This window comes from Leuciscus leuciscus (assembly GCF_965113295.1).
Source record: "Leuciscus leuciscus genome assembly, chromosome: 5".
Taxonomy (NCBI): domain Eukaryota; kingdom Metazoa; phylum Chordata; class Actinopteri; order Cypriniformes; family Leuciscidae; genus Leuciscus; species Leuciscus leuciscus.
This window is the reverse complement of record NC_138729.1, coordinates 25064642-25091442: the sequence shown is the minus strand read 5'-3', so window position 1 is coordinate 25091442 and position 26801 is coordinate 25064642. Positions and strand designations below refer to the sequence as shown.

Below are 26801 nucleotides of genomic sequence, written 5' to 3'. Positions count from 1 at the left end.
TAGAAGGAATTGCACTGAAATACTGCAATGTTTCCTTGTGCTAAAAGAAAAGCTTGTGAAAAGGTTCAACTAATGTGAGAACAAAGGTGGTATTAAATCACAGTTTTCCTAGTTATTCAACACAATCTCATAGCAATTTTAACTATTTAACGTTTTGGTGAATTGGTGGCTAATTCGTTTCATAAGATATGCTTATGCCCCAGTGACAGTTTTGTTTAGGGGTGGACCTTCATGTCGTACATTTCAAATCATATGAATTCAAATGAAATTACCACCTTGTAAAAGAGTTACGTTATCCCATAAGATTGGGTTACGTTATCTCATACAGCAATAATAATAGTAGGCCTACCTAATTATGGCACACAAAGATTTTTAAAGGTCCAGCAAAATGTCTCTATGACATTCATTTGTAATTAACGAATACCTAATTAGTGCTTTAAAATACAAATATCACAGAATAAATATTGGATTAGCATTTATCTATACGGCTATAATTTCTGCTAGTGCTTATAGGCTGGCTCTATATATGCGCAAATGATTTGTTAAGGAGACAATGTGCCATTTCTCCTGGTCTGTAGGGTAAAATAAAGGCAGACCAAATCCATCTGAGAAGAGGTCTTGTTTAGGTGAATGGTGCATGTGTTGTATGTGATTGTATCTGATATATTTGTGTTTTTCTCTACTTCAGTCAAACCCCTAATTTTCCTTGCAACCTGAATGTGTTGGGTTTTGCAAGTTTTCTCTGAGCTGATATGCTGACAGATTGTGAACCACCTGATATCCTTTCTTCTCCCCAGTGGAAGCATTTTTCCGCTCTGCGCTACTCCTGGTGGACTGGCTTTTGATGGGAGATGGAAAAACACATCTGTTCTCTCTGATTTTACCTGAGCGGATGAAAACAAGATCAACTGCTCTGACTGGGGATCATATTCTCAGCTCTCTGGTCCTAATAGGCTCCTTTTATCCTTTTATGTCTCTTTCATACTAGAACAGTGATTCTCAACCTTTTTAACTCCAAGCTGTCTGTCAAATTATATTAAAATATTCAGCCATCCTACACGCTATAGTCCTTCTTCTTTAACTAGCTGAAATGATAGCAAAGGTTCTTGCTTTTTATTAACATAAGCGGTTGCGGTCTATATATTAAAATATTAATAATTAATGAAGACTAGACAGTCGCGCGTTCGTCGCGGCGCCTGAACAGTAGATGGCAGTAGTGTGTAATAAGATTCATCACTCCAGTTCACGCGATAGAAGCAACATGTCTGCGCCCTGCACACATGTGTAAATAAAAATGGAGACTAGAATAACCTTACCCAAGGGTTAACATAAGCAAAACGTTTTGAAAGTATCCACCTGTGCAGTGGAAACGGATTTCAGAAATGACCTTACGGCTTTGCGAGACGTTTGTACGCAGATCTCTGCTATTTTCCACGATCCGCAAACTGACAGCAGCTCCAGAACAAGCGCCACTGTATCTGCGAGTATCAGGTGATTTGTAGATTATACACAGTTTGTTTACTGGTATCTCGTATCGACGAGCTGATTTTTTAAAGAATATGCTAGACGTCAAACTGGTTGTTTTTAGTTTGATTCGCCACCAGAAATAAAACAAAATTCATAGAAAAATAATAACTTCAGCCATGTAATAGCTTTCATTTTACCTGTCGCTTGTCCTTTATTTGTTCACTTCACAGGTTGCTCGGTTTTTCGTCCACAGACAGTAAGGAAATGTCTCTTTCACTGTACTCCGGCCAGTTTGGTGTCTTCGGATGCTTTTTTGGACAGATTACAGAAGGGGAGACCGGTTGTGTCCGATGAGGGTCTCGGTCATCACCCTGTCCCTGTCTCGGTTTCATCGGACAGCGGTAAGAATATCTCCAGCTCTTCTCAAAGCTTCAAGACTGTTGTTTTAGAGATAACATGTGGAAAACACAGTTCTTTGAATCTTATCTTAACGGATTTTTATGATGTTATAGCCTAGTCGTTAAACAAATTTTGTGTGTGACTGTGCATGTATGTGTGTGTGTGTGTGTGTGTATTTTCTGCTCTCAGGTCATCAAATTTCCTTATTACTAAAGGAACCTGATCAACCTGAAAATGCCAAATCTCTTAAAGTGGCAATAGTGGGCTCACCGAATGCAGGGAAATCCACACTGACCAATCAGTTGCTGGGTCGGAAGGTGATATTATACTATATGGAAAAACATAAACAACTGTCCCCTTAAGAACTTATGTCTTTTGTCTTAACTGTTAGAACACTATTTTCTTACAGTTGTTTGCGGTTTCTGAGAAAGTGCACACAACAAGAGCACGTGCTGTCGGCGTCCTGACAGAGGATGACACACAAATCGTAAGTACCTCTTCTAGCCCATGCTAAATGTCCAAATAAAAGTCTAGTCTGTTTAGGAAATATCCTGTTTGATTCGCATTTTCTGACCATCTTTTTATCAGATTCTGTTGGATACCCCTGGCCTCACCACACCAATAAAGGCTAAAAGGTGAGTGTGTAGTAGAGCAGTTTCTTAATAACATTAGGTGAAGTGTATAATTGTTTGCATGTTTAAAATACTTTCTCCTGTCCCAGTTTAATATGCAGACATCTACTCAGAAACTAATCTTGATTGTTTTGTTATGTGTTTAACAGACACCAGCTGGAGAAATCGCTCCTAGTGGATCCTTTTGAGTCACTACAAGAAGCCGATCTAGGTAGCAAAAATGTAGTTTTCTTGTTTATTTCTTAGTAAAAAAAAAAAAAAGAGGACACAAAGTCAGTATCTATCTTTTTGTGATGGTAATGTCATGTTGTTATTAGGGCTGACCTCTAGTAGTCAGCTAAAAGTTAGTCGACAAAAAGAGGCGTAGTCAACCAAAATTTTATTTGTAGGTTAGTCGCAGAAAAAAAAACTCACTCACACGGAAATTCACTCAGTCCGCGAGGGACTGACATATCGTTAACGGCGGGTCAATGTGGTAATTACAGTATGCCGGACAGGAAATCTAAACGTTCGCCTTTCATCCATCGACCTCAAATATGGCTTATCATTTGAAACATGTAAGTAGTAGCAACTTTACTTAGTTGCTTGCTCTAACGTTAACCTAGTTAAATTTGCACTATTATTAAGGTGATGATACACAGGGCAACTTTTTTGAGCAATGTTGTTGAGCAATGTTGCTTGGGCACTTTCCCATTGAGAATGGGCAACAAGTATCTGGATACTTTAGATCGGTCATGGGCCCTGTGTCTCACTTGATGGCAACATTGCCCAAAAAGTTGCCCCGTGTATCATCACCTTTAGGCGCCTATCCAAGTGTTTGTGCGGAGTGTGGAAGCTAAAGTATTAGCCGGCATGATCACTTGCATTTTTTCCTGATAACAGCAGAAACAACTTAAAATACTCAGTCATTTATGGTCTTTCAGATAAGAGTAATAAATCATTTGAAATACACCCACAATAACAAACCGATGTGCTTTGTAAAATAAAGAAAACAAACAGGATGTGCTTTCTGCCGTCTCGGTCTCCGTGAACTGGAGTGCGTCACAAAAATGAACCGAAACTCAGCGTATGCTACTTGCCTCACAGACATGATAAATATATCTATAGAAATGTCTACTTTTAAACAAATCAATTCAAATCTAAAACAAGCTTATACTCTCTGCTTATATAATCCGTTTGAAAGGTGCATTTGAATAAACACTTGTTTATGAATAAATAGGCAAGGCAAGGCAAGGCAAGGCAAGTTTATTTATATAGCACATTTCATACACAATGGCAATTCAAAGTGCTTTACATAGAAGAAATTAAAATAATAAAAAGAAATAAGAATAATTAAAACAGTTTAGAAAAATAAAAAATAAAATACAGTACAAACAGTCGGACGAACATTGGCACAGTGCTCATTCAGTAAATGCACAGCTAAACAGAAGTGTTTTGAGTCTGGATTTGAATGTGACTACAGTAGGAGCACATCTGATCTCCTCTGGAAGCTGGTTCCAGCTGCGGCTGGCATAATAGCTAAAAGCAGACTCGCCATGCTTAGAGTGAACCCTTGGTATTTCTAGCTGATATGATCCTAATGATCTGAGTGATCTGTTGGGTTTATATTCAGTGAGCATATCTGCAATGTATTGAGGTCCTAGGCCATTGAATGATTTATATACCAGTAATAATACTTTAAAATCAATCCTAAGTTTAACTGGGAGCCAGTGTAAAGACCTGAGGACTGGTGTGATATGTTCATATTTTCTGGTTCTGCTCAGAATCCTGGCGGCAGCGTTCTGTATGAGCTGCAACTGTCTTATGGTCTTTTTGGGAAGGCCAGTGAGGAGTCCATTACAATAATCCACCCTGCTGGTGATGAAAGCATGCACAAGTTTCTCTAAGTCTTGTCTGGAAACAAAGCATCTAATTCTTGCAATATTTTTCAGATGATAGTATGCTGATTTAGTTATTGCTTTGACATGACTACTGAAACTAAGGTCTGACTCTAGTGTCACACCAAGATTCCTGACTTGATTTTTGGTTGTTTGACCCCTAGAGTGAAGGTATGCGTTCACCTTGAGAACTTCATCTTTGTTTCCAAACGCAATGACTTCAGTTTTGTCTTTGTTTAACTGAAGAAAGTTTTGACACATCCAACTGTTGACTTCATCAATGCATTGGCACAGGGAGTCAATGGGGCTGTAATCGTTAGGCGATAGGGCTAAGTACAGCTGTGTGTCGTCTGCATAGCTGTGGTAAGCAATTTGGTTCTTTCTCATTATTTGGCTCATTGGGAGCATATACAGGTTGAACAGGAGTGGCGCAAGAATTGAGCCTTGAGGGACTCCGCATGTCATGGATGTCCACTCAGACTTATGGTCTCCTATACGCACATAATAACCTCTCCCATCTAAGTATGACCTGAACCATTTTAGGACTATCCCAGAAAGCCCCACCCAGTTTTCCAGCCTGTCCAGAAGTATGTTGTGATCGACATAATAATGAAAATAATGAAAATTAAGTACATTTTGTCATTTTAACAATGTTTATGAAAATGCTAAAAAAGGTAAATTTCAGCTTAGATAGGAGGGCCTTTGAATTTAGTCTTGGACGAAGACGGGCCTTGGAGGAAAAAAGATTTGAGAACCACTGACTCATGCTGCATCTTCTTTTTCTCCATTTCTCCTATGTATTCTCAGTGGTGGTGTTAGTTGACATGTCTGATAAATGGACCCGCAGTAAGCTGGACTATGAGGTGCTCAAGTGTCTGGCCCTGAATTCTGATGTCCCTGCCATCCTTGTCCTCAATAAGGTATTAGCTATGTCATTTTGTATTGATCTCTCCCAGTCTTGACCGTAGGATTAATTTGTGGAGGAAATTACCACCGCTTTGTTTTTCTGGATGTCCCATCTCTCGTCTGACAGAGAGAGGGGGGTTGTATTGCTGCAGTTGCTATTACAGAAATGAATGTCACTATCACACTCAATGAATGATTTACATCTGGGCTGGTGCACTTAGAGGGGCTTTAAAATAGATGATAAAGCAAAGCATCGACTCTTAATGCACAGGTGGACCTTCTGAAGAACAAAACGCTGCTGCTAGACATCACGGCACAGCTGACTGAGGGGGTGGTGAATGGAAAGAAGATTAAGATCCGTGGCGCTGTGAAACAATGTATGAAATTAGCAGCTGAACCCGACAGCAGACATGCTGAAAAAAGTCTTTCTGAGAGCACGCAGGACGGGGTGTCTCAGGAAAGTCAGGACAAAGACAGACTGAGCCAAGAGACGCTGAAGGCCCTGAGGAGCCGCAGGGGGTGGCCACATTTTAAGGACGTGTTCATGTTAAATTCTCTTGACAGAGAAGATGTGGAAACATTAAAGGTTAGAGAACACATTTGAGAGTACAAGAAAATGACATTTGCTTTAAAACCAAAAACTGACATTTTAATCTCAAGCATTGTGCTTCTCAGCCTTCATTTGCCTGTGTTTGAACATTTGTGCAACAGAGGTACCTGTTCAAAGGTGCAAAGCCTCGCCAGTGGCAGTACCACAGTGAAGTACTGACCGATCAGGGTCCGGAGGAGGTGTGCAATAACACCATCAGAGAGAAACTGCTACAGTATCTCCCTAAGGAGGTGCCGTACACTATGTCGCAGGTGGGTTATGATTTGTGGGATATACACTTCTGTTCAAATGCTGCATTTATTTAATCAAACATACAGTGAAATATCATTAGTGTATTTTTGAATAAATGTAATATGAAATGAGCACCAAATCAGGATATTATTGGAATGATTTCTGAAGGATCATGTGACTGAAGACTGGAGTACTTATGCTGAAAATTCAGCTCTGCCATCACAGGAATAAATTACATTTTAAAATATAGTAAAATGTAGTCGTATTTGTTCATTACTGATATTCTCATTTTCTTGTTCTGGTCTGTTTTTTCATCATTAATTTGTTGTTCTCCTGTTAGAAAACACACATCTGATAGCATAAATGCTCAGGAGAACATTCCAAATCATTGAAACTGGATCAGTATCTATTTTAACCCAAGTATGATTCTCATTATTTATAAATTGGGAATTTCTTCACAAAACTTAGCCATATATCGTTCTGTCCATCTGTCCATCCGTCCATCCTCCAGAATATTTTCAACTTCTCAAAATATGAATTGACATTTTTGTATTATTTCATGTTTGCTGGAATGTTATTTTGGTATTTTTACAGCAAATTGAAATCTGGAAGGAGTCTGAGGATGGGGTACTCAACATATCCATCAAACTATACGTGAAGAAAGACACTCATATGGTGAGCTCTCTCTCATTCCTTCTATGTTTTCTGGGGGAAAAAGGCTAGTTTCCCATGCTGCTGTTTTTACCATCAGGGAACCATAGTTTTATGGTAGACATTTTGTGGAATTGTTCTTAAAACAAATACAGTTTCTCTCTAGCTGAAGAAATGGTAACATTATTATACTGCATTATAAAGTGAAACCTTTTATTCTTTCTTTCTTGCAGAAAATGGTTATTGGTCCTGGAGGTCAGTTGATAACCAGAATAACCCAGGAAGCTGAAAATGACCTAATGAAGATTTTCTTGCGTAATGTGCGTTTAAAAATCTCGGCGAAGCTGCAGAAGTGAAGTTCACAGTTCAGATGACGAAGGTCAGAGCCTGATGCATACAGAGGGATACAGAAACATGAAAAGTGATTTAAAAGTGAAGAAATGGACTTGAACTGAAAATCTGTTATATTTTGGGTTATAATGTGAGGTTGATCTCAACAGACCCCCCTCATTTCTCTAAACTGAAATGCAAGTTTATCAAAGCCACATTACATGGTTTTCTTAATTATTTCAGTTACAATTTCAATAGCAAAATTGTAGTATCACAGCTGCCTGTGCCGGTTATATATCTTGCTGCTTTTGATTTATAAAAATGTCTTTATATCCATAAATGGCAAAAGTATAGAATCACATAGTTCTGCTTTGAGGGTCAGGACAGGTTCACTTTCTCTCTTTACTTTTTATTTTCTGGAAGCAAGGGCTGACCTTGTTTTTTTGTTCATCATTATTCATTGTCTTCAGTGTGGTCAGGCTGTTATCTGTGGTGGAGTCTTGCTGTTTAACTGAAGGTCTTACATAAGACCATTACACTGGCTTGAAATCACTCATCTGCAGGCCTGGCTTCAGCTGGGCCACAGGACTGTGAGAGGGGGCTGGATCGTTGGGGTGGGACTGGAGCCGGGGCTGCTCATCTGTGGCTGTACATGCTACTTACTTCAGCAAAGTGGAACTGTTTTCAATTATTTAAAGCTATGTATGTGATATTACATTTTTCATCCGTTGAGTAAATTCATGCATCAATTTTAGTCAGTGGTAAATGTTTTGAGTAATAAAGAATAGGCAATAAAGTTCTTATGTCGCTGGACTTCCTGTGTTATGGTCACTTTATCTACAGACAGCAGAAGTCAATGCTTTTACAGCAGGTAGACAAACATATACAGCAATATTATGAACTACACATATGGAGTTGATGGAATAATCTCATTTATTCACTGAACACATTTAATTGTGTAAATCTCATTTGATTTATTATGATACACTTCCATTCAAAGGTTAGATCTTTTTTTTGTGTTTTTTGAAAAAAGTCTCTTATGCTCACCAAGGATGCATTTATTTGTTAAAAATACAGTAAAACAGCAATATTGTGAAATATTACAATTTAAATGGCTGTTTTCTATTTGAATATAGTTTAAAATGTAATTTCCTGTGATGGCAAAGCTTAATTTTCAGCATCATTACTCCAGTCTTCAGTGTCACATGATCCTTCAGAAATCGTTCTAATATGCTGATTTGCTGCTCAAGAAACATTTTATTATTTTTATTATCAAATTTGAGAACAGTTGTGCTGCTTAATATTTTGGAGGAAACAATGATAATTTTTTTGATAAGTATTCTTTGACGACTAGAAAGTTCAAAAGAACAGCATTTATTTGAAATACAAATCTTTTGAAAAATTATAAATATCTTTACTGTCACTTTTTGATCAATTTAATGCATAATTGCTGAATAGGGGTAAATAAATAAAAACATCATACTGATCCCAAAGTTTTGAACATTAGTGTATATTGCTTTTTAAAAGATATATATAAAAGTTAATTAAAGATTCTCATTTATTTTGTCTTCAGCTTTCAGGGGCACAAGTGCAATCTTAAAAGTAAAGGTTCCAAAAAGTTTATTTGTTTTTGCAGTGATGCAATAGAAGAACCATTTTTGGTTCCCCAAAGAAACTGTCAGTGAACAGTTATTAAAACAACTTTTTCTTTTTTCTTGGTGTAAAAATATATTTTTTAATCTAAAGAACTTTTTTCCAGTATAAAGTGCAATAGAAAGTTTCCATGGATGTTCATAATTGAACCATAGATGCCAATAAATAGAGTGTAAGCATTTTACCAACAATATGCCACCTTTACAGACTCTCTGTGTAAAAGTGATAGCCAAAAGTGGATTATGAACAGCTTTGTAAACACAACTGACATTAATAAAATGAAACAAGCAGAACATTTAATTCAAACTTCAATGATATTTATTGAAATGACACACAACGACAGTCTCATATAACACACTATAGGCTAAACAAGTTGAATGGATCAGAATTGCATTAGTATATTTAATCCATTTAGCATTTGTTTTTCTGGTCGTTTTATCCATCCGTTCACTCGTCTGATTTTGACCTCATCATCCGTTGCTCTGAAGTTCACTTGACACGTGCTTTTTCCACTCATATCCAGATGATTTTTGAGAGAAGGCAATAGAACCCTTACCATTACTAAACTCAGTAATGGTAACGGTTTAATCGCCACTCTCTGTCAAAGTGTTTGTGGGTCCAGGAAACTGTCGGAGGCATATTGACCCCCCTGGGTAGTACATCATCTATACTGTAGTGTCTCAATAATGAACTTACAGTATACGATGATATCCTGTCTAGAGGGCAAGATTGATGAAACACTTCCACTTTGGAAATCCACTGAACATTCACAACTACTATTTCTGACATTTTCTATGATCTATTGTTTAGTTTATCTAAAGATTGAACATTCTTTTTTAGAAACATTAGAATTAGATGTTACATGTCCCAAATCAATTTACAAAAACTGTAAAGAATAGTTTCCATATATGTTTCTTTAACTACATTATTATCAGGTCAGATGGTCTAAATTGTTAGATTTATTTGTGTTTCCAAAAGGTTCTCCTGCAGAAATTCTTTCCAAATCTTGAGAGATGATCACACCTGTGGAAGATCCACCACATGGGTCTATTCATCTGAAAGGAAGAGCAGCTGCCATCCTGTAGTTCATAGTCACCGGTGACACACTCACCTTTAGGTCTGCATCCGCGTCCTCAGTAAGTGTTTTAATTGCCTTCATCCGTCACCTCTAGCCGTCTTTTCACAAGTCTGTTGTCTCCATGCTGTGAAGCGATCGTAAACTCTGCCCCCTTGGTTCTGAGTTTTAATGCTCGCTGCTCATTTGCATATGATGACTCAAAGGCTGTTCCATCCTTATCATGCTCTTCCCTGCACTCTGCTGACCAATCAGATTCATTCCCTATATCAGACCCCGAACAGCTACTTGGTCCCAGGACTCGCTCTCACGCGAGTGTGTGAACCCACACCCAAACTCCCCCACCCCTGGAATAATTTTGAAATTGTTCCAGATAGTTGGTGGAAAATATTTAAGATCCAAAAAACATATTTTATGCATATTATATTGGTTTCTTAAGATGTTATATAGCCAGAGGTGCATATTACAATAAAACATTGTAATACAATTGTGAATTACACGATAAAATAACCTTAAAACATCTTATATTTATATTGCGTTATAGCCACTTGAGACTGAACTGAAATATTTTAAATGTCTATATTGAGACTGTGAGGGGTTTACAAAAACATATGTGACCCTGGACCACAAAACCAGTTATAAGTCACACGGGTATATTTGTGGCAATAGCCAACAATACATTGAATGGGTCAAAATTATAGATTTTTCTTTTATACCAAAAATCATTAGGATATTAAGTAAAGATCATGTTCCATGAAGATATTTTGTATATTTCCTACCATAAATATATATAAAAAATATTTTTCTGAGTGAATGCAGCAAAATCGCGAACATAAATGGACAACTTTAAGGGCGATTTTCTCAATGTTTAGATTTATTTGCACCCTCAGATTCCAGATATTCATATAGTTGTATCTCGGCCAAATATTGTCCTACCCTAACAAACCATACATCAATGGAAAGCTTATTTATTGTAATTATAATTATTATAAAAATGTACCTTTGTGACTGGTTTTGTGGTCCAGGGTCACATATTACTAATCGACAATTTTGTATTCAATTTATCCACAAGATGGATTTCATGACATTACAATAGTGCAATAGATGCATGATTCGTGGATCACAGTGGCCAATTGTTGATTGACTACCAAAAAAAAAATCACCTCTGGGTGTCTTTCCTCATACCCATGTGTGAGCTGTGACAAATTAACCTGATTCTACATCTGTAGTTGTCCAAAGCATCTAGATGTTAAAGGTCTATTGGCTAACATGGGAGTGGCCCCCCACAGTTACTGTGGAGACAGACTCTCGGTTAGGGTGGGGTTGGGGGGTGTTTGTGACTGCTTGGGCCATGCAAACTGATAAAAACAAGATTGTGGCCTATCTGAGTTACACCAGCATGTAGCAAGCCTCTGACGCCTTATCTGCCTCTCGATAGATGGACATTTCTGTTAATTTGTGATGATTTCACTGAATTCCACTGGCTGTGGCCAGTTAGACATGAAGGGTCCTGGAAACTGCCTCTTATGAAAAACAAGTATAGATCCTAGTATCCTGATCTAGCTGATTTGGGATCATTTAAACTCGATGGTCGTTGAGTTTCTGGCATAATGTATGTGAAGATTAAATTCTTGGATAACAGTCCTGCTATAAGCATCTTTTTTAGCAAAGCACTTAAAGGGATATTTCACCCAAAAATGAATATTTTTCCATCACTTACTCACCAAACCTGTATGAGTTTCTTTCTTCAGTTGAACACAAAATAATATATTTTGACGAATGCTGGTAACCAGACAGTTGACGGCACCCATTGACTTCCATAGTATTTTTTTCCCTACTATGGAAGTCAATGGGTGCCGTCAAATGTCTGGTTTTGGGTGAACTAGCCTATACCTTTAACAAGATGATTAGTAATGACTTTTTTTATCAGGTAGTTTACTGTAAACTGCCTTGAATGAAAAATACTAAATGATTGACAGTTTAGGACAAGCCAAGGGCTCTTTGGTGGGTAGACAGACTGAGGAGGGACCCCCGTTATAATGTATTAAAATTAGTGTTATACATATAACGTGTGTACTATTTAATGTGTTTACATTCCATTCACATCCATTAAAATAAATTAAAATCCATAAAAGCATTCTCTTCTCTATCTTGCTTCTAAACTAGTTGTGTAATAAACCGGGCATTGCATATTACGAATAGTGTTGGCTCTTTGACTAATTGCTTTTGTACCTTTCCAAGTCACTTTGGATAAAAGTATCTTCTAAATGCATCAATTTAAATGTAAAATATAAAATAATTTGTAATTTGAATTTATTTGTCGTTTATATTGATGACAATACAGTATGTGCACATTTAATTGCACTTTTATTTAATTTTCTTGTATTTAAATTAGCATGAAAACAAATATTGCAGGAGGAACAATAAAACATTAGCTTAATTAACTAAAAAAATGTTTATTAAGTGTTTTAATTTTTTCAAAATTAGTTTGAGCTCAAACAGTGGGACCTCTGTTGAAGACCTACTGCTATTTCATGTCAAACATATTTGCCTTTAAATAGTTAAGTAGTCTAAACTATTTAAATAAGCTTTGTCAGATGTTTAAAAAGACCTGTCTATTGTTTTAGATAAAATGTGCATCATATTATCTCTGTTCGTCAAATCCGAATGTAATAGTCATTCTAATAGGAATCCATGCATTCCATCAGGATTTTTTTTTTTATAAAAACAAAACAAAAAAAAAAGATGAAAGATTTCCCAATGCAGAGTTTGCAACGGTTTCATGTTGGTCATGCGGAATTGCTGCACTGACCCACTGAAAGCTGCTTTGTTTGAAAATGACTTCCATGTGAGCTGTGCTTCATACATTGCTATACAACAATATCCTGGGCAAAAAAATGGCTAAACACTAGCTTTTAATTGTCTTAACCACAAATTATTGGTCAGGAAATAAGCAAAATGTAAGCAAATGCCCTACTCTAAAAGTCACTGCAGTCTCAGAAAAATATCAAAGACAGAATAAAGTTTTTGGCTGAACATGGGAGTGTGTGGAGAAATGAATCACACTGAAACACCAGTTGCATGGTGATGCTCCAGAGCGGTGTCTTCAAAAATCTGGTGAGAAATATAACAATAAATTCATCTCTGTACCACAGTGAAGCATGAAGGAAGCACTGTTAGTGTGTGGGGAGCCCTTTTAGTTGCTGGTATTGGTGAGCTACTTCACTGAAAAGTCATTTAATGCTTTGCAGTACAGGAGAATATTGCAGAATGCCTTGCTTCACATAACTGAAAAGTTATCTAAAGGAATGATCAGATGTTATTTTTCAACATCAAGACAATGCTCCTGCCCAAATTGCAAAGATCCAAGAAGTGGCTTGAGATCAAGTCCATCATCAGGCTCATGTTCGGCCTGGTAAGAGTCTGGATATGAACCCTAGTGAACATTTGGCCTCACATTAAACTCAAACGAGCTGGGAAACATTTTTCAACTACTCATGAACAGTTTGAAGCCATCAACATTGAGTGGAACAACACAGATTTTTCTTTTTCTTAAACATTTAACAAAGGGGAAGGCTTTTCCATGCTATGTTACTTTGTGGAATTCTGGCTAATTTCCTGACCAGTGATTTGTGATAAAAATGGTTAAGACCATTAAAAGACTACTAAATATTTTGTCATTTTTGTCTCGTTCCATTTTTTTTTTACCTTTAAATTAACCTTTTTTGTCCACAAAAGTTTGCTAGTGTCCACATGTTACGAGTATAGTCTTAAGTCATTTACTACTTGAAAATAAACTTGGAGGTGTTTAGCAAGGTGGATTTAAGTGTTTAACTGCCTAAACACATCCACAACCAGTATAAAAATGCACTTAAGTTGCCACACATAAACACTGCTGTCCAGGATTATTTTGTCAGGCCTCACCCAATGGGTGTTTTGATAGAGAAGCCCTTAGCAAATGACCTGAAACCATATTCAATGCATGGTTTTAATGTTTAAGACTGGAAATTATCCAGTGAATGCTGATCTTTGACAGTTCTACCAAGAGCCAATAAATAGTGAAGACTTCCTGCAGTAATGAGGGGACAAACTGCTGGTGTGATTAACACCAATATGTGCGTGTCTGTATGGGTTTAGAGGAAGTGTTAGGGAACCCTTGGCCTCCAGAGTAAAATGCACCCCCCTTTCCCCCAGATCCAGAGAATGTTGTTTCTACACACCTATGTGGGCAGGCTGGAGCACAAACTGGGAACTGGGAGAGACAAAGAGACAGATCAAAGACGAGACTGATGTTTTGACAGAAGTGCACATACACACCTCTGTCCTCTTTGAAGTGATGGAAAGGTAGCAACCTAAGGAAAGTCCTTGCAGGTCATTGGCTTTGGAAGCTACAAACCTCTGGACAAGTCTCTTTAGTTTGCTGCTCCGGTCTCATGGTCATGTATCTCCCAGAGGAACGGCCTGTGCTGGACCTACCTTACCAAATGAATCATTTAGCTAATAACTATGGATATTATCCACAAGGTAAGACTGTCTTTACATTCCTCACATTTGGAGAAGTTCAGTTTTTCAAAAGACTTTTAACATTCAACAAACAAGTGTCATGCTGGAGAACTATTGTTGTAAATATGTAACGCGGTGAATAAAAATGTGAAATGATTCTATTATTGATTAGACTGTAAGGAACCCATCTGCCGAACTCAGCACAGCACCAATGGCAGGATGAGCAGTGCTGAAGCTGAACTGACCTCACTGCCAGTTCATGTGTCACTGCAAGATCGGGAGCTTTGGGACAAATTCAGCGGTATCGGCACAGAGATGCTGATTACTAAATCTGGCAGGTATGCGCTTATGCGGTATTGGTACTTTTATGCTTGGTTTCACAGACCAGGCTTAAGCCTAGTCAGAGACTGAAATGCATGTTTGAGCTGTTTTAACTGAAAGCAACTTGCACTGACATATCTTAAAATACGCCATTGTTTTGAGATTCACAACAGTAATTTTTTTCTAAGGCATTTTCATAAAAGTTTAGGCCTAATCCTGGCTTAATCTAAGCTCTGTCTGTGAAACCAGGCCATGAATTTCTACACAGCAAATGGAATTGTGTCTGGATTTACACCTATTGTAAAGTGCAATAAATCTTAAATATTTGTCAATGTATCTAAAGTCAGGTTACAAAGAGAAAAGGTGTTCTTAAGTGAATTCAATGAACCGTTCATTTAGTTGAATATTCCTAAACACATGAATCCTGAAATAATCAACAATTAAAATTGCCTTTATAGAGGCCGTCTCCAGTCTTCTAATATGTGATGACTAATTGTTATTGTGTGTTTCCGGTGTACTTTTATTTCAGGCGGATGTTTCCCAGCTGCAAAGTAACAGTGACAGGACTGAATCCTAAAGTCAAGTATGTGGTGATAATGGACATGGTGCCGTTTGATAACCGCAAGTACAAGGTACCTCCCCTCCACCCCTCCCTTATGGCACATACACACATACTCAATTCAACCCCCTCCGTTCTCCCTAACAAACAAACATATACTACCATTCAAACGTTTAGGGTCAGTATAAGATTTTTCTTTTCTATTAATAATTTAATACTTTTATTCATGGCACAAAAGATTTCAAACAAATCCTGCTCTTTTGAACTTTCATTTTTTTGCTCTTTTGACTTTATCAAAGATTCCTGAAAAAAACATACATCACAGTTTCCACAAAAATATTTACCAGCACAACTCATAACATTGATAATAATAAGAATTTTGAAATTTGAGCACCAAATCAGCATATTAGCATGATTTCTGAAGGATCATGTGACACTGATGCTGAAGATTCAGCTTTGTCATCACAGGAATAAATTACAATATAAAACAGTTCTTTTAAATTGTAATAATATTTCACAATATTACTGTTTTTACTGTGTTTTGGCCCCAAAACATTTGCCTTGGTGAGCATAAGAAACTTTTCAAAAACATTTTGAGTTTACCATTAAACTATTTTAACTATCTCTGTTCTATTCCTTAATGTTAATATTTTAACTGATCCACATGACATTTTAGCTCCAGGTGAGTATAGGGATGTTATAGTTCTGCAAACCTTTTTCCGGAAGTTATGAACAAAGGCAAAGTTAATGTATAAAAAATAAATGTATGAAAATGGATTAGTATTGATAGATTAATGATTGTTGTATTCTTAATAACTATCTATACGCTCATATTTTGTTGCAGTGGAATAAGGATTGTTGGGAAGTGAATGGTTCAACTGATCCACACCTTCCCAATCGGTTCTTCGTCCATCCAGACTCGCCTGCACCTGGAGAGAAATGGATGCAGTATCCAATCTCCTTCCACAAGCTCAAACTGACCAACAACACGCTTAACTCCAATGGCCTGGTGAGCTTTTAGAAATGAGGGAAATGTTCTGGTTGAAAGGTTTATAAAGAAAGCATATTCATAAAAAAGTATGTTTTTCTGTGTTCAGGATTATATTTCTGTTTCTCTCCACATTCATTAGGTGGTTCTCCACTCCATGCACAAATACCAGCCCCGTCTACACATAGTCCAGTCTCCAGACCCCTGTAACCCTCACAACCCTGGCGGTTACCTGCGCTTCACCTTCCCTGAAGCTGCTTTTGTAGCCGTCACAGCCTACCAGAACCAGGAGGTGAGCACAGACATTTCACATGTGATGAATACTGTATGAAAAAATAGGAAATTTAGAGCTGGCCTTCAAATATGCTTTTTGTTTTTTGGAGTTCCACTGCCATCTAGTGGCTCAAATTCACGAGGCTAAAGACGGATCAATGTAGCTTAATTAAAAATGTATACAGTAATATAATCCAGTATCCAGTTCAAAAGTATGTGATGCTTGTAATAAAAAAATAAAAAAATGAATCTCAAAATATCAGCAATTTAAGTGAAAATTAACATTTGTGCTTGACTTCAAAGAGTCTCTCTTTTCTCCCTTGATTCATTATTTTCTATTAGTCCATTTTTGTATGATTTATAAGTGTTAACCAGCATGTCTGTGGGTTTTGTTGATGGTACCCTTTATTTTTCTTCCTCAACACAGATCACAAAACTCAAGATTGACAACAACCCCTTTGCCAAAGGCTTTCGTGACAATGGACTGAACAGGAAAAGGTGAGAAACAATTGGTCACCACAAAAAAAGTGATGGAGAGCTATTTTCATAATTTCGTTAAATTCAGGAAAATTCACTAACATATGTCTCCTGTAGAGAATATGACAGTATCAGGGCTGATTAATTATAATGTTTTTCAACCGTGTAAGTTAATTAGTAGATTTCCGTCATTCCAAAGGGTAAATCAAATGTACACAGTGTATTTAATAAAATGTACATATTGTTTCCTGTCCTGACTATTGAAATGACCTTCACCCTGATAAGTAATTCTGATATTTTGTCAATATAACCTTTATAATTTCTCCTCATTAGGTTTAGAGACAAAGAGACCCAAGAGACCCAAGAGACCCAAGAGACCCAAGAGACCCAGGATTCAGATGGACAGGACAAACGAGATTTGACTCCAAATGAGCATGGTATGATTTTTCCCCCATTGTTGCTCCACATCAAATGCATTGGTGTTGCTGGATGTTTCTGTTGTGATGACCTGGTGCCCAGCAGGGGGCAGCACAGGGGCTTCATGGCCATCACGAGGGTCACCTTGATGTGACATTTCACTTACTATTTAATTAGCTGGTTTTCTTTGGACAGACTCTTTGAAAGAAAGAGTGTAAGTTAAGTTTCACTATTTCTGCTTTTCTGTTGTCCAATAGCAGTGGGACAGTCACAGAAAGACGAGGATGTGGACGTGACCGTGTCCAGCTCTGTTGACTGCAGCAGTACCCTGCATTTTTCAGATGTGGCTTCCTCGGTCACCCCAAACCCTTTCATATCAGCCTTCAAAAACCTCAGCACAACTGGAGGACCTTCACCCCAGCAGACTCACACCATTCTCAGCCTCAGTAACAGACACCTGAACAGGTGAGTCTCGCTTTGTGTGATGCAGTGAATATCGGAATATGATCACACTATAATATTTTGCTTCAGTTGTACTGTAAAATACTCATTTTTGCTCTGAACCTATGTATTACATTTTATTATAGAGATTCAGAGGTAAAATATGTGACAAAGATGAAAATCCCGATGGGGAAGAAATTTTCTAAATATCAGCTAAGCTGTAAAATGTGCATTTAAACAGTCAATTTTAGCATGGAGATATAGGGATAAAACTTATACCCTTTATAGAGTTCTTTATAGAGAAAAAATCTCTCTTCACTTCAGTTGTCTCAGGCCACACTGTTATATATAAAAAACCTATTCAATTAAATATGGCAATATTACTGCTTATAATAATAATAAGAAGAAGAATAAACATGCAGGCTTGTAAAAAGCTTACATTTTAAGTGTTTTGATAATAGAACACATTATTACTTGAATATTAATTGACTTGACTAATTCTAATTACACAAATCAATAAAGAAATATATTATTACAGTAATAATACTATTGTACTGTAAAATAAAAGCAATATTTAATAATATTAACAATATTAGTAACAATAATAATAATAATTTAATTTGACAGAACAAGAGTAAAATGACAAGTACAATTCTGAATGTGATTTCAACAAGTGTCCCTGGATCAACATCTGGATCAACCAACCAATCAGATTTGAGGGGACACGTTTACAGTTTATGTGAGGTTTAGGCTTCCAACCAGGGTTAGGTGCTTCTATATCAGTGTTATTCACATATTATTTCCCTCTGATTTCAAGGATAAGTTATGGGTAGGGTTAGGTTTAGGAGTAGGGTTAGGGTTAGGAACATGTTTTTGGACAGGAATATGTTGATCCAGGAACATGTCTTGGCAAAATCACGGTGAACCGTAAGAACTTTTATTTTGAAGGAAAGGCTACTTTGGAAGCAAAACAGTGATTTTTGCTGAAAAAGTTTGCATCCCTGGAGATCAAAATTATCTCAGTTTATCCCTTTCTTGACAAGCACTACATGCATGTGTGACAGTGTTCAAAATAACTGTCCAAATAATTGTATTTATTTTTTTCTTCAGTCCCAGAGAAGCCAGACCCTCCAGCCTCCATAGTCTTTGTGCAGCTCTGCCCATGGCCCAGAGCTCCTGTGTCCAGTCCTCCACAGCAGACACCAACCTCAGCCGATTGCCATCTCAGATCAGCAGCCCTCTAAACCACCACCACCACTACAGTCCGGCCTCTCAGACCCCTGGCAGATCCATAATTCAGCTCCAGTCTTATTTTCCTACCCCTCCCCATCCCTCAAGGCATTGTCCTGACATGGAGCTGCCTCTCCCTCTGCCTCCTAAACTGAGTCGGATGCAACTTCCTGAAAGTGTTCTGAGGAACCTGGAGATGACCCCAGTCTACGACTACATTAACCCGAGACCCTTCACCGACATCCTCAACAGGATCCATTTTCGACCGTTAGACTCTGGACCAACAGGGAAGGGTCTGCAAAATCCCCACCACCCTGAGCAGTTCCTCCGCGGGTCAGATCGAGAGCTGCGCCCGCAGATTTATCCAGCTGTTCAGGAATACATTGATCAACAATTCACATTAAACAGCATGCTGAACAGCCAGACTGAACACAGATCACAGATGGACTACGTCAGTGGCAGACCACTAACTGAATACTATTGTGAACAGCAGACTGGGAAATGAGGTTTATCGGTTATCATCTAATTACGCCTCGTTATGTTGCTCATGTCCAGCAGAGACTGCACTGCTTCAGTCTGTTCCCCTCTGCAACACAGAGGGCTTCCCAACAAAAGAATGTAAATATTATTTTCAGTGGGATATAAGGTTGTTTGCTGTAGCCGATGTCCATATTTATGTGCCCCACTCCATCTGGTATGGAACACACACTTTTTATTATCCAAACAATTCCTATCCATTTTGAATTTTTTTTTTACATTAAACCTAAATACTGTGTTCTGCATTGAGTTTTCATTTGTTTTAAGTCATTACAAACATAACTTTTCTTAGCATTGTAAAGTTGCCTTTTACAAAGCCCATAAACTCAAGTCTAAAATGGAAAAATGTTCACACACAAAAAAGACCAAATAAATCAAGAGAAATTTATTGACTGTGATCAGAAACTCATTTCTAAATAGATACATGTATGCTACATATTCATTCATCAATAATATATTGGCATTAACTATATGCACTGCTATATAGCACATTCTCAATTGAGATTGTTAGTGTGGAAACTTTACAAACTCTAGAACAAACACACTCAGCTCAGAAACGACAGCTTTCGTTAGTTTGGATTAAGCATAGAAAAGTTTTTGCCTGAAGTTGAGATTAAATGTGTGCAACATTTTATACACAATGGCTATATTTTCAGACCATAATTCCCTTTTCCCCAGCTGAAACGAACATTGACATCAAAAACAACAAACACACTTCATTTTGAAGAATGAAAATTGAACATCAATTTTAATGAACCTGTTTCTGACAAACAGAACTTTTTCCCCCACAAATACTTTTGCCAAAGTGTACTGTTAAAAAAACGTTATATTTGGCATCAGATTACACCTATGATCAAAATACACAACTAATGATTCAGCAGCAATGTAAAATAATTGTTGCTATACTGTTTGACCTACTGATGTTTGGCAAACTATTTTCTATGACAGAATGGCAAGGTGAAAATCAGAATAAAATAAAACAAAACACAAAAGCATACATCTCAATAGAAAAAAAAAAAGTTAAGAGTTAAAATTCACATATATCTGACAGAGCTCTCACATTATCTGGATGTTGATAATTACTACTTAAGGAACCAAAAACTGCATATGACATCTGATATTGTGGTTAAAAAATAAATAAAAAAGAGGAAGTCATTATCAAGCTGCATCATTTAATTTAACAAAACTGAAATGATTCAATAAAAAAAAAAAAAAAAAAAAAATCTGCAAGGCATAGAATAAAACTATGGAGATGGTAGATGTTCAACTTTAATTGCACAGCGTGTAATGTATCAATCTCTAAACTTGTAGATTCTGTACTGTCAGTTTGGCTGAAGACAAGGTTCATAATATCTTACTTTCAGTTAATGGAAGAGGACAATATCTTTATCATCTGCATAAACATTGGTTGAGGTAACTTTTCTGCGATGAAAAAATAAAGATACCTTCCTTTATCCTGCTGATTCAGCATGCTTGGCCTATGCTTGGCATCTTGGTAAAAATGCACTTGGACCACATTTTAACATCCAAAAATAGGCAAAACATTCTCAAAGAATATACATACGGAAATGATTATGAATCACATGGAGTAGTTCCACATGAAGGACTACATGGTGAACATGTGACCTGACCTATAACCCTAAAAGCAAAATGAAAAAAAAGCAACAGAACAATCATTCATGTCCCGCTATAAAAAAATATGACATTACTTAATGTTTGAACTGTACAAAAAAGACGTTTGCAAATGGATGTATGTCTAAATGTGTTGGTTAGATAAAATAAAAGTCAGTCCTTCTCTCGTGTGTCACTATTTGACCTGAACAGCAAAGTCTTCACAATGACCCAGTTGATCAATCCACTAAACATGCTGTAACAAACCTAATGGCTCTTCTACACTATACGTATATATATTTTCATACACTGCATAAATGTAACTGATTACAATCTTAGCCACCCATCAAAATGGGAATACATCCTTATCTTCTAAATAACTACTTGCACATAGAGCTGCCCACTAGCGAATTTTATGAAATCGTTCTATGATTAACAAAAGAATCTTTTTTGAGGTACATTGTTTAAACAGAAAAAATGGCAAATAAACAGACAGAAAAGGATACAAGTGATAAAACAAGAGCACATGCAGAGAATCTGGTCCTGAAGAGGTAAGGCACCAGAGGTCTAAAAAAATTAAATCCTCAATTTCCTCATTTTAAAAAGAAAAGAGCTTTCAAATGTTTCTTTTCAAGGCAATCGATGTGGGAGTGTTGGAAAGGCAGCAGAGTGAAAGAAGAGTTCAAGCTTGAGGGTTGATCATTTTCTGCAGCAATGGGATCTGTAGAGAAACACATTTATTTATGTTTATACTGACAAAACATAATATATTTGACTTATTCATTTACTCATTCTGTTTCATCTCTGAAAAACACTGAGTGTCTGCAAAAAGTGATCAGGCCTTAGCCTTTCCCTGTTCTGTGGCCTAGCAGTTACTGCAAAAGCTACAGACATATAAGGCAAAATATAATGTTCAAAAGTGCATAAAGTACAAAGTAATGTTACATTGTTACAAAAACTATATTTCAAATAAATGCTGTTCTTTTAATATTTATATTAAAAAAAGAATCCTGTAAAAATGCATCACGGTTTCTACAAATATAATAAGCAACTGTCTTCAACATTGGTAATAATAAGAAATGTTTCTTGAGCAGCAAGTCAGTATATTATAATGATTTCTGAAGCATCATGTGACTCTGAAGACTTGAGTAATGATGCTGAAAATATTAAAATGGGAATCAATAATTTAAAACTGCAATAATGGTTTACAATATTACTGTTTTTACTGTATTTTTGATCAAATACAAGCAGCCTTTATGTGATTTTTTTTTTTTTTTACAAATCTTAAAAACTCCAAAGTTTTGAACAGTAGTGTACATGAATTATTTGTATTCACCTTGGACAGATCCACCCCTGTAAGGGCGTTGACAGAAACGGGCAGTTCAGCCAACAGACGATTGACTTCCCCAGTGACACGGCCACCGTCACCGCTCAGGATCACAATCTCATTGGTACGGGCCAAGGGTGCTGACACCTTTTCAGCAATCTGTGATAGCAATGTTAACACAGCAAAAACACAATCAGATTTATTCTTAAGAGCATCATCTTTCAAAAAAATACTTATTAAATATTAGTAGTATTGGACAGGTCTGAAAAAGAAAGCATAAAAAGTTGGAAAATATAGCTGTAATTTAATCCCACATATTTCTTTCGTCAGATTTCTACACACCTTTGGCAGAGCCTCCAGGACGAGGGCGATCTTCGCAGCATCCCCGTACTGCTGATATGCCTCAGCTTTGAGCCTCATCTTCTCTGCTTCAGCTTTACCCACAGCCTCAATGGAGCCGGCCTCTGCTTCTCCAATACGCTTGATCTTCTCCGCTTCAGCCTGCGCCGTCAACACCTTCTTCATCCTGACAGAGAGGAGCAGAAGTCAGATTGACTTCCTGAAGCCCTTAAGCTCTGATATACTTCAAGTGAAATTGAAGAATGAACTGCTATGGCGTCATTTCGAACAAAATCAGGCCGAAACAAAGTTTGCTTTGCGAGTCGAAGCAACTTGCCAAAGACGTTTGCTCTGAGTGGTAAACACCTTTGAACTAACATTGGTAGGAAGGTTTGGCTTTGCGGCTCCGCCATATTTAACATGGACATTTTCCCAAGTTCACTTCTTCTGTTCAGTCCGTTGAGGTCAGACGCGAGTTAAAACATGAAGACACTGGAGAGCTGCTTTAAAGCACAAATTGAAGTTGTAAATCTAACTGAAAGAGGCACTGGCACTTTTTTTTTCATGATTGATACTACAAAGCTGCTTGCTTTAAAGCAATCTATTGTATAAAGTGCTTTATAAATAAAATTCACGTGACTTTTTGGAGTGTTGAATTACAGATTGATTAGATCTCCACATCGCTATGATTAGAGGATTTCTTAACTGCTCTATTCTCGCCGCTGTCATTTTTGTTGTGCGTTTATTTTGTTATTGAGAGGAAAGTGCATATGCAGCAGTGTGGGCGGCGTCAGGATTTTAGCTAACAGTATATCGCTGCTCAGGTATTTCAAAGTTCTTTTTACACCTAAGCGTAGAATGAAAAAGAACTTTGCTGCGAGTATCTCAGTATCTAAATCCACCAATTTCTCACCTTTAACAGTCTCCTTTTCTTTTCCTGCAACTCACTAATTCCCTCTCATTCCTTTTACTCACTTCATTGCCTCTGCGAGCTGCTCCATCTTGTAGGCTTCAGCCTCAGCTGGTCTCCTCACGGTGGCGATCAGCTCTTTATCTGTCCTGAGGATCTCCTTTTCCTCAATGGTGATCTGCTTCTTCCTCTGAACCACCTCGATCTCAATCTCCTCCAGTCGGATCTTCTGCTGCTCCTTGGCTGCCTGAAGCTCATAGGCCAATTGCGCCTCAGCTTTCTGAAAAGAAAGAATGATTATATATGGGTGTTGTGTTTGGGTGTCCACAAACTTTTTGGCCATATAGTGTGTATCACATGATTGATTGCCCAGACTGATCTTAAAATGACCGGAGGAATAACTCAGCTCTATACCTTTGTGTTCACTTCTTGATTGAAGGCAGCCTTCTGCATCTCCAGCTCTCTCTTTGAGTCGGCCATTTTTGTATCTGCTTGGAATTTCACATCCATCATCTCCTTTTTACATTCTGCTTCCTGTAACAAGAGAATAAGTGATGTGAAAAAACGCACCAATTCACACCATTCACCTTTTCACATTTCCTGCTTACAACCTGACACTATCTAAGAAAAGGACACAATTTGATGCCCCATTAACATTTTTGCCATCTGTTGAATTGATATTTTATCAACTGCAGTAAAAACCTTTCAATTATTAATTTATTTTAAATACCAAAAAAATTGGAAGTTTTCAATAACTAACTACAAACCAACATTTGGTCTTAACTAGCCAGCCCCCTACTTTGTCTTAATTTTGGCTATATTTGCAACCAGTCTGCAGTACTTTTGATTTTCAAAATTTTGTCATTTAATTTGGAAGTTATCACACATACGAAATATTATATAATAGCAAAAATAATTATTATAATATTTAAAATAACTGTTTTCTATTTTTAAATCTATTTTAAAATGTAATTTGCTGTGTTATCAAAGCTGAATTTTCCGCATTACAGTCTTCAGTGTCACATGATCTATCAGAAATCAGTCTAATATGCTGATTTGTTGCTCAGGAAACATTTCTTATTATCAATGTTGAAGACAGTTTTTGCTGCTTAATATTTTTGTGGAAACCATGATATTTTTTTCCAGGATTCTTTGATAAATAGTTTAAAAGAATAGCATTTATTTGAAACATCAATCTTTTGTAACATTGTCAATGTCTTTACTGTCACTTTTGATCAATTTAGTCATCCTTGTTGAATAAAATAGAAATTCTTTCAAAATTCTTACTGACCCCAAACTTTTCAATTGTAGTGTAGATACTGGATGTCCAAAACTGTCTAATCTTATATAAAATCAACATAAAATCAACCAATATTTTATGAAGTATTTTGATCCTGATTATCAATTTTCCCCTGACTATTTATTTTACAAACACACACATATACATACATACATATATACACACACACACACACACACACACACACACACACACACACACACACACACACACACACACACACACACACACACACACTATATAGAGTATATAGATAGATAGAGTGAGTGAGTGTGTGAGAGAGAGAGAGAGAGAGAGAGGCCCTGTTTCAGGCCCTTTTTTGTACACTGGTCTACACAGCTCACCCTGATTCCAGCATCTCTCTCTGCTTCAGCCACGCCAATGTCAGCATCTCTCTGAACAGCAGCAGTCTGGGATTTCCCCAAGGAACTCAAATATTCCACCTTATCATAGACATCCTAATAGAAGAAAACAGACAAGATTATCACCCTGACAACAGCAGTGGGTTTGAAAGACATTGACTGATTGTTAAAAAAAAGCATAAAATTTAAAAGCAAAGTAAAACAACAACTCTTTCTCTCTCTCTCTATATATATTAATGTAAGAGCACCTTAATAGTAAAGCTTAGGATCTCAATACCCATCCTGCCCACATCAGGTGCCGCCACCTCCCTCACCAGCTTGGCAAACTGATCCCTATCCTGGTAGATCTGCTCCACAGTCAGAGTCCCTATAAACACAAGCAAATGAGGTCAGTGAGAATGTGAAACATGTGATGCTTTCTTGTTTCCTTACTCCTCCATCTTCAAAGAAATTGATCAAAGGCTACAGTAAGTATATATCATACAAAGGATGTATACATTTTTTTAAATGCACTGCAAGGACACAAGGAACAAGGAGAGGAAGCTTTGAGACTACAACTACATAATGTCCCAATGATCTGTTGAAAGATTCATGCTGCTTATCTGGCAAGAGCTTGGATCTAGTACTAACTGTGCACCCTGTCTAAACTCTTCTCAGTGAGGATAAGAGTGCGCTCTATTGGAGATAGACACAAGTGTCCAGCATCACTCACCCAGAATAGAGCGCAGGTGACCTTCCAGCGTCTGCAGAATGACACTTTTTATCTCTGCCACTGTCTTGCCCAAGAACTGTTCACAGGCATAACCCAGCAGCTCATTGTCGGTCATGACCTTCACCTGATAGCAGAACACATACAGTTATGGTCCAACACTTACACACACGGGATCACAGCATGCCACTGACACCTAGAGCTTGATAAAATATATGTCAGGACAACAAGAGATAGAACAGGTCTTACTGTATCAAATATTTTAGAGATAGACTATTCTAGAATATTCTAGCATCCAAACAGTCATTTTATATATATTATTTGATCAACTGTTTTGACATATCTAAAAAAGGCTATTTTTCAGGTATGAGGGACAGACATTAAAGGGATACTTCACCGATTAGCATTAAGCTTTGTATCAGTAGAAACCCGGTAGTATTTTCGAATGACCGTGATTCCCCCCCTCATGTCCCCCTGAGACGAGAGATTTCTGTATTGTGTGTCTGGAAAAAAGACTCTGATGACGCAAAAATCGTCATTTTGCGTCATCGGAGGCTTTTTTTGGCCAGAGGCTAGAGACTACAGCCAGTAGTAGGAGCTCGTTACGCATGTCTTCAACCCGCCCATAGGGGGATCTCACGATAAAACGGCGTCTTTTCAGTTTCG

The 26801-nt window shown here is 37.3% G+C and overlaps 4 protein-coding genes and 1 long non-coding RNA gene across 8 annotated transcripts in view; 2 read left to right on the top strand and 3 right to left on the bottom strand.

Annotated features, from left to right (window-relative positions):
* fam222ba (family with sequence similarity 222 member Ba) overlaps window positions 1-1803 on the bottom strand; it is a 64189-nt gene extending 62386 nt beyond the window's left edge. Inside the window, exon 1 of the mRNA XM_082168935.1 lies at window positions 1665-1803. The gene's annotated coding sequence lies outside the window, so the exon portion shown is untranslated. The remainder of the gene's footprint in view (window positions 1-1664) is intronic.
* eral1 (Era-like 12S mitochondrial rRNA chaperone 1) lies at window positions 1219-7916 on the top strand. The gene is made up of 11 exons (XM_082168946.1): window positions 1219-1491; window positions 1698-1868; window positions 2056-2183; window positions 2276-2353; window positions 2455-2501; window positions 2648-2709; window positions 5183-5295; window positions 5553-5867; window positions 5993-6142; window positions 6717-6797; window positions 7007-7916. Exons 1-11 carry the CDS (start codon window positions 1383-1385, stop codon window positions 7127-7129), a joined length of 1377 nt encoding a protein of 458 aa, XP_082025072.1. The 5' UTR covers window positions 1219-1382; the 3' UTR covers window positions 7130-7916.
* Window positions 7917-9051: 1135 nt separating this feature from the next.
* LOC309498308 lies at window positions 9052-11749 on the bottom strand. The gene is made up of 2 exons (XR_014205905.1): window positions 9868-11749; window positions 9052-9779 (listed from the first exon to the last, which is right to left on the bottom strand). It is a non-coding gene; the product is annotated as an uncharacterized lncRNA (long non-coding RNA).
* A 1825-nt stretch (window positions 11750-13574) lies between these two features.
* On the top strand, window positions 13575-20800 carry tbx16l (T-box transcription factor 16, like). Its single transcript, XM_082168945.1, has 9 exons — window positions 13575-14355; window positions 14507-14672; window positions 15185-15287; window positions 16059-16223; window positions 16345-16494; window positions 16903-16973; window positions 17286-17389; window positions 17627-17834; window positions 18921-20800. The coding sequence occupies exons 1-9, from the start codon at window positions 14265-14267 to the stop codon at window positions 19543-19545; spliced, it is 1683 nt and encodes a 560-aa protein (XP_082025071.1). The 5' UTR covers window positions 13575-14264; the 3' UTR covers window positions 19546-20800.
* LOC309498307 (flotillin-2a) overlaps window positions 19948-26801 on the bottom strand; it is a 25918-nt gene continuing 19064 nt past the window's right edge. For all 4 annotated transcript variants that reach the window (XM_082168948.1, XM_082168947.1, XM_082168950.1 and 1 more), the window contains exons 4-11: window positions 26139-26262; window positions 25675-25793; window positions 25409-25522; window positions 24179-24298; window positions 23830-24044; window positions 22858-23041; window positions 22525-22674; window positions 19948-21909 (exon numbers count right to left, since the gene is read on the bottom strand). In XM_082168948.1, coding sequence (XP_082025074.1) covers window positions 21871-21909; window positions 22525-22674; window positions 22858-23041; window positions 23830-24044; window positions 24179-24298; window positions 25409-25522; window positions 25675-25793; window positions 26139-26262 — 1065 coding nt within the window. In that variant the 3' untranslated portion in view covers window positions 19948-21870. The remainder of the gene's footprint in view (window positions 21910-22524; window positions 22675-22857; window positions 23042-23829; window positions 24045-24178; window positions 24299-25408; window positions 25523-25674; window positions 25794-26138; window positions 26263-26801) is intronic.

What these genes read in the sequence shown, in the direction of transcription:
- eral1 (XM_082168946.1), top strand. Translation starts at nt 1,383, where the DNA reads ATGACCTTACGGCTTTGCGAGACGTTTGTACGCAGATCTCTGCTATTT. An exon ending in CAGAGGATGACACACAAATC is followed by an intron (nt 2,354 to 2,454) that starts GTAAGTACCTCT and finishes TCTTTTTATCAG; the next exon opens with ATTCTGTTGGATACCCCTGG. An exon ending in TGCCGTACACTATGTCGCAG is followed by an intron (nt 6,143 to 6,716) that starts GTGGGTTATGAT and finishes GTATTTTTACAG; the next exon opens with CAAATTGAAATCTGGAAGGA.
- tbx16l (XM_082168945.1), top strand. Translation starts at nt 14,265, where the DNA reads ATGGTCATGTATCTCCCAGAGGAACGGCCTGTGCTGGACCTACCTTAC. An exon ending in CAGCCTACCAGAACCAGGAG is followed by an intron (nt 16,495 to 16,902) that starts GTGAGCACAGAC and finishes TCCTCAACACAG; the next exon opens with ATCACAAAACTCAAGATTGA. An exon ending in AATGGACTGAACAGGAAAAG is followed by an intron (nt 16,974 to 17,285) that starts GTGAGAAACAAT and finishes TCTCCTCATTAG; the next exon opens with GTTTAGAGACAAAGAGACCC.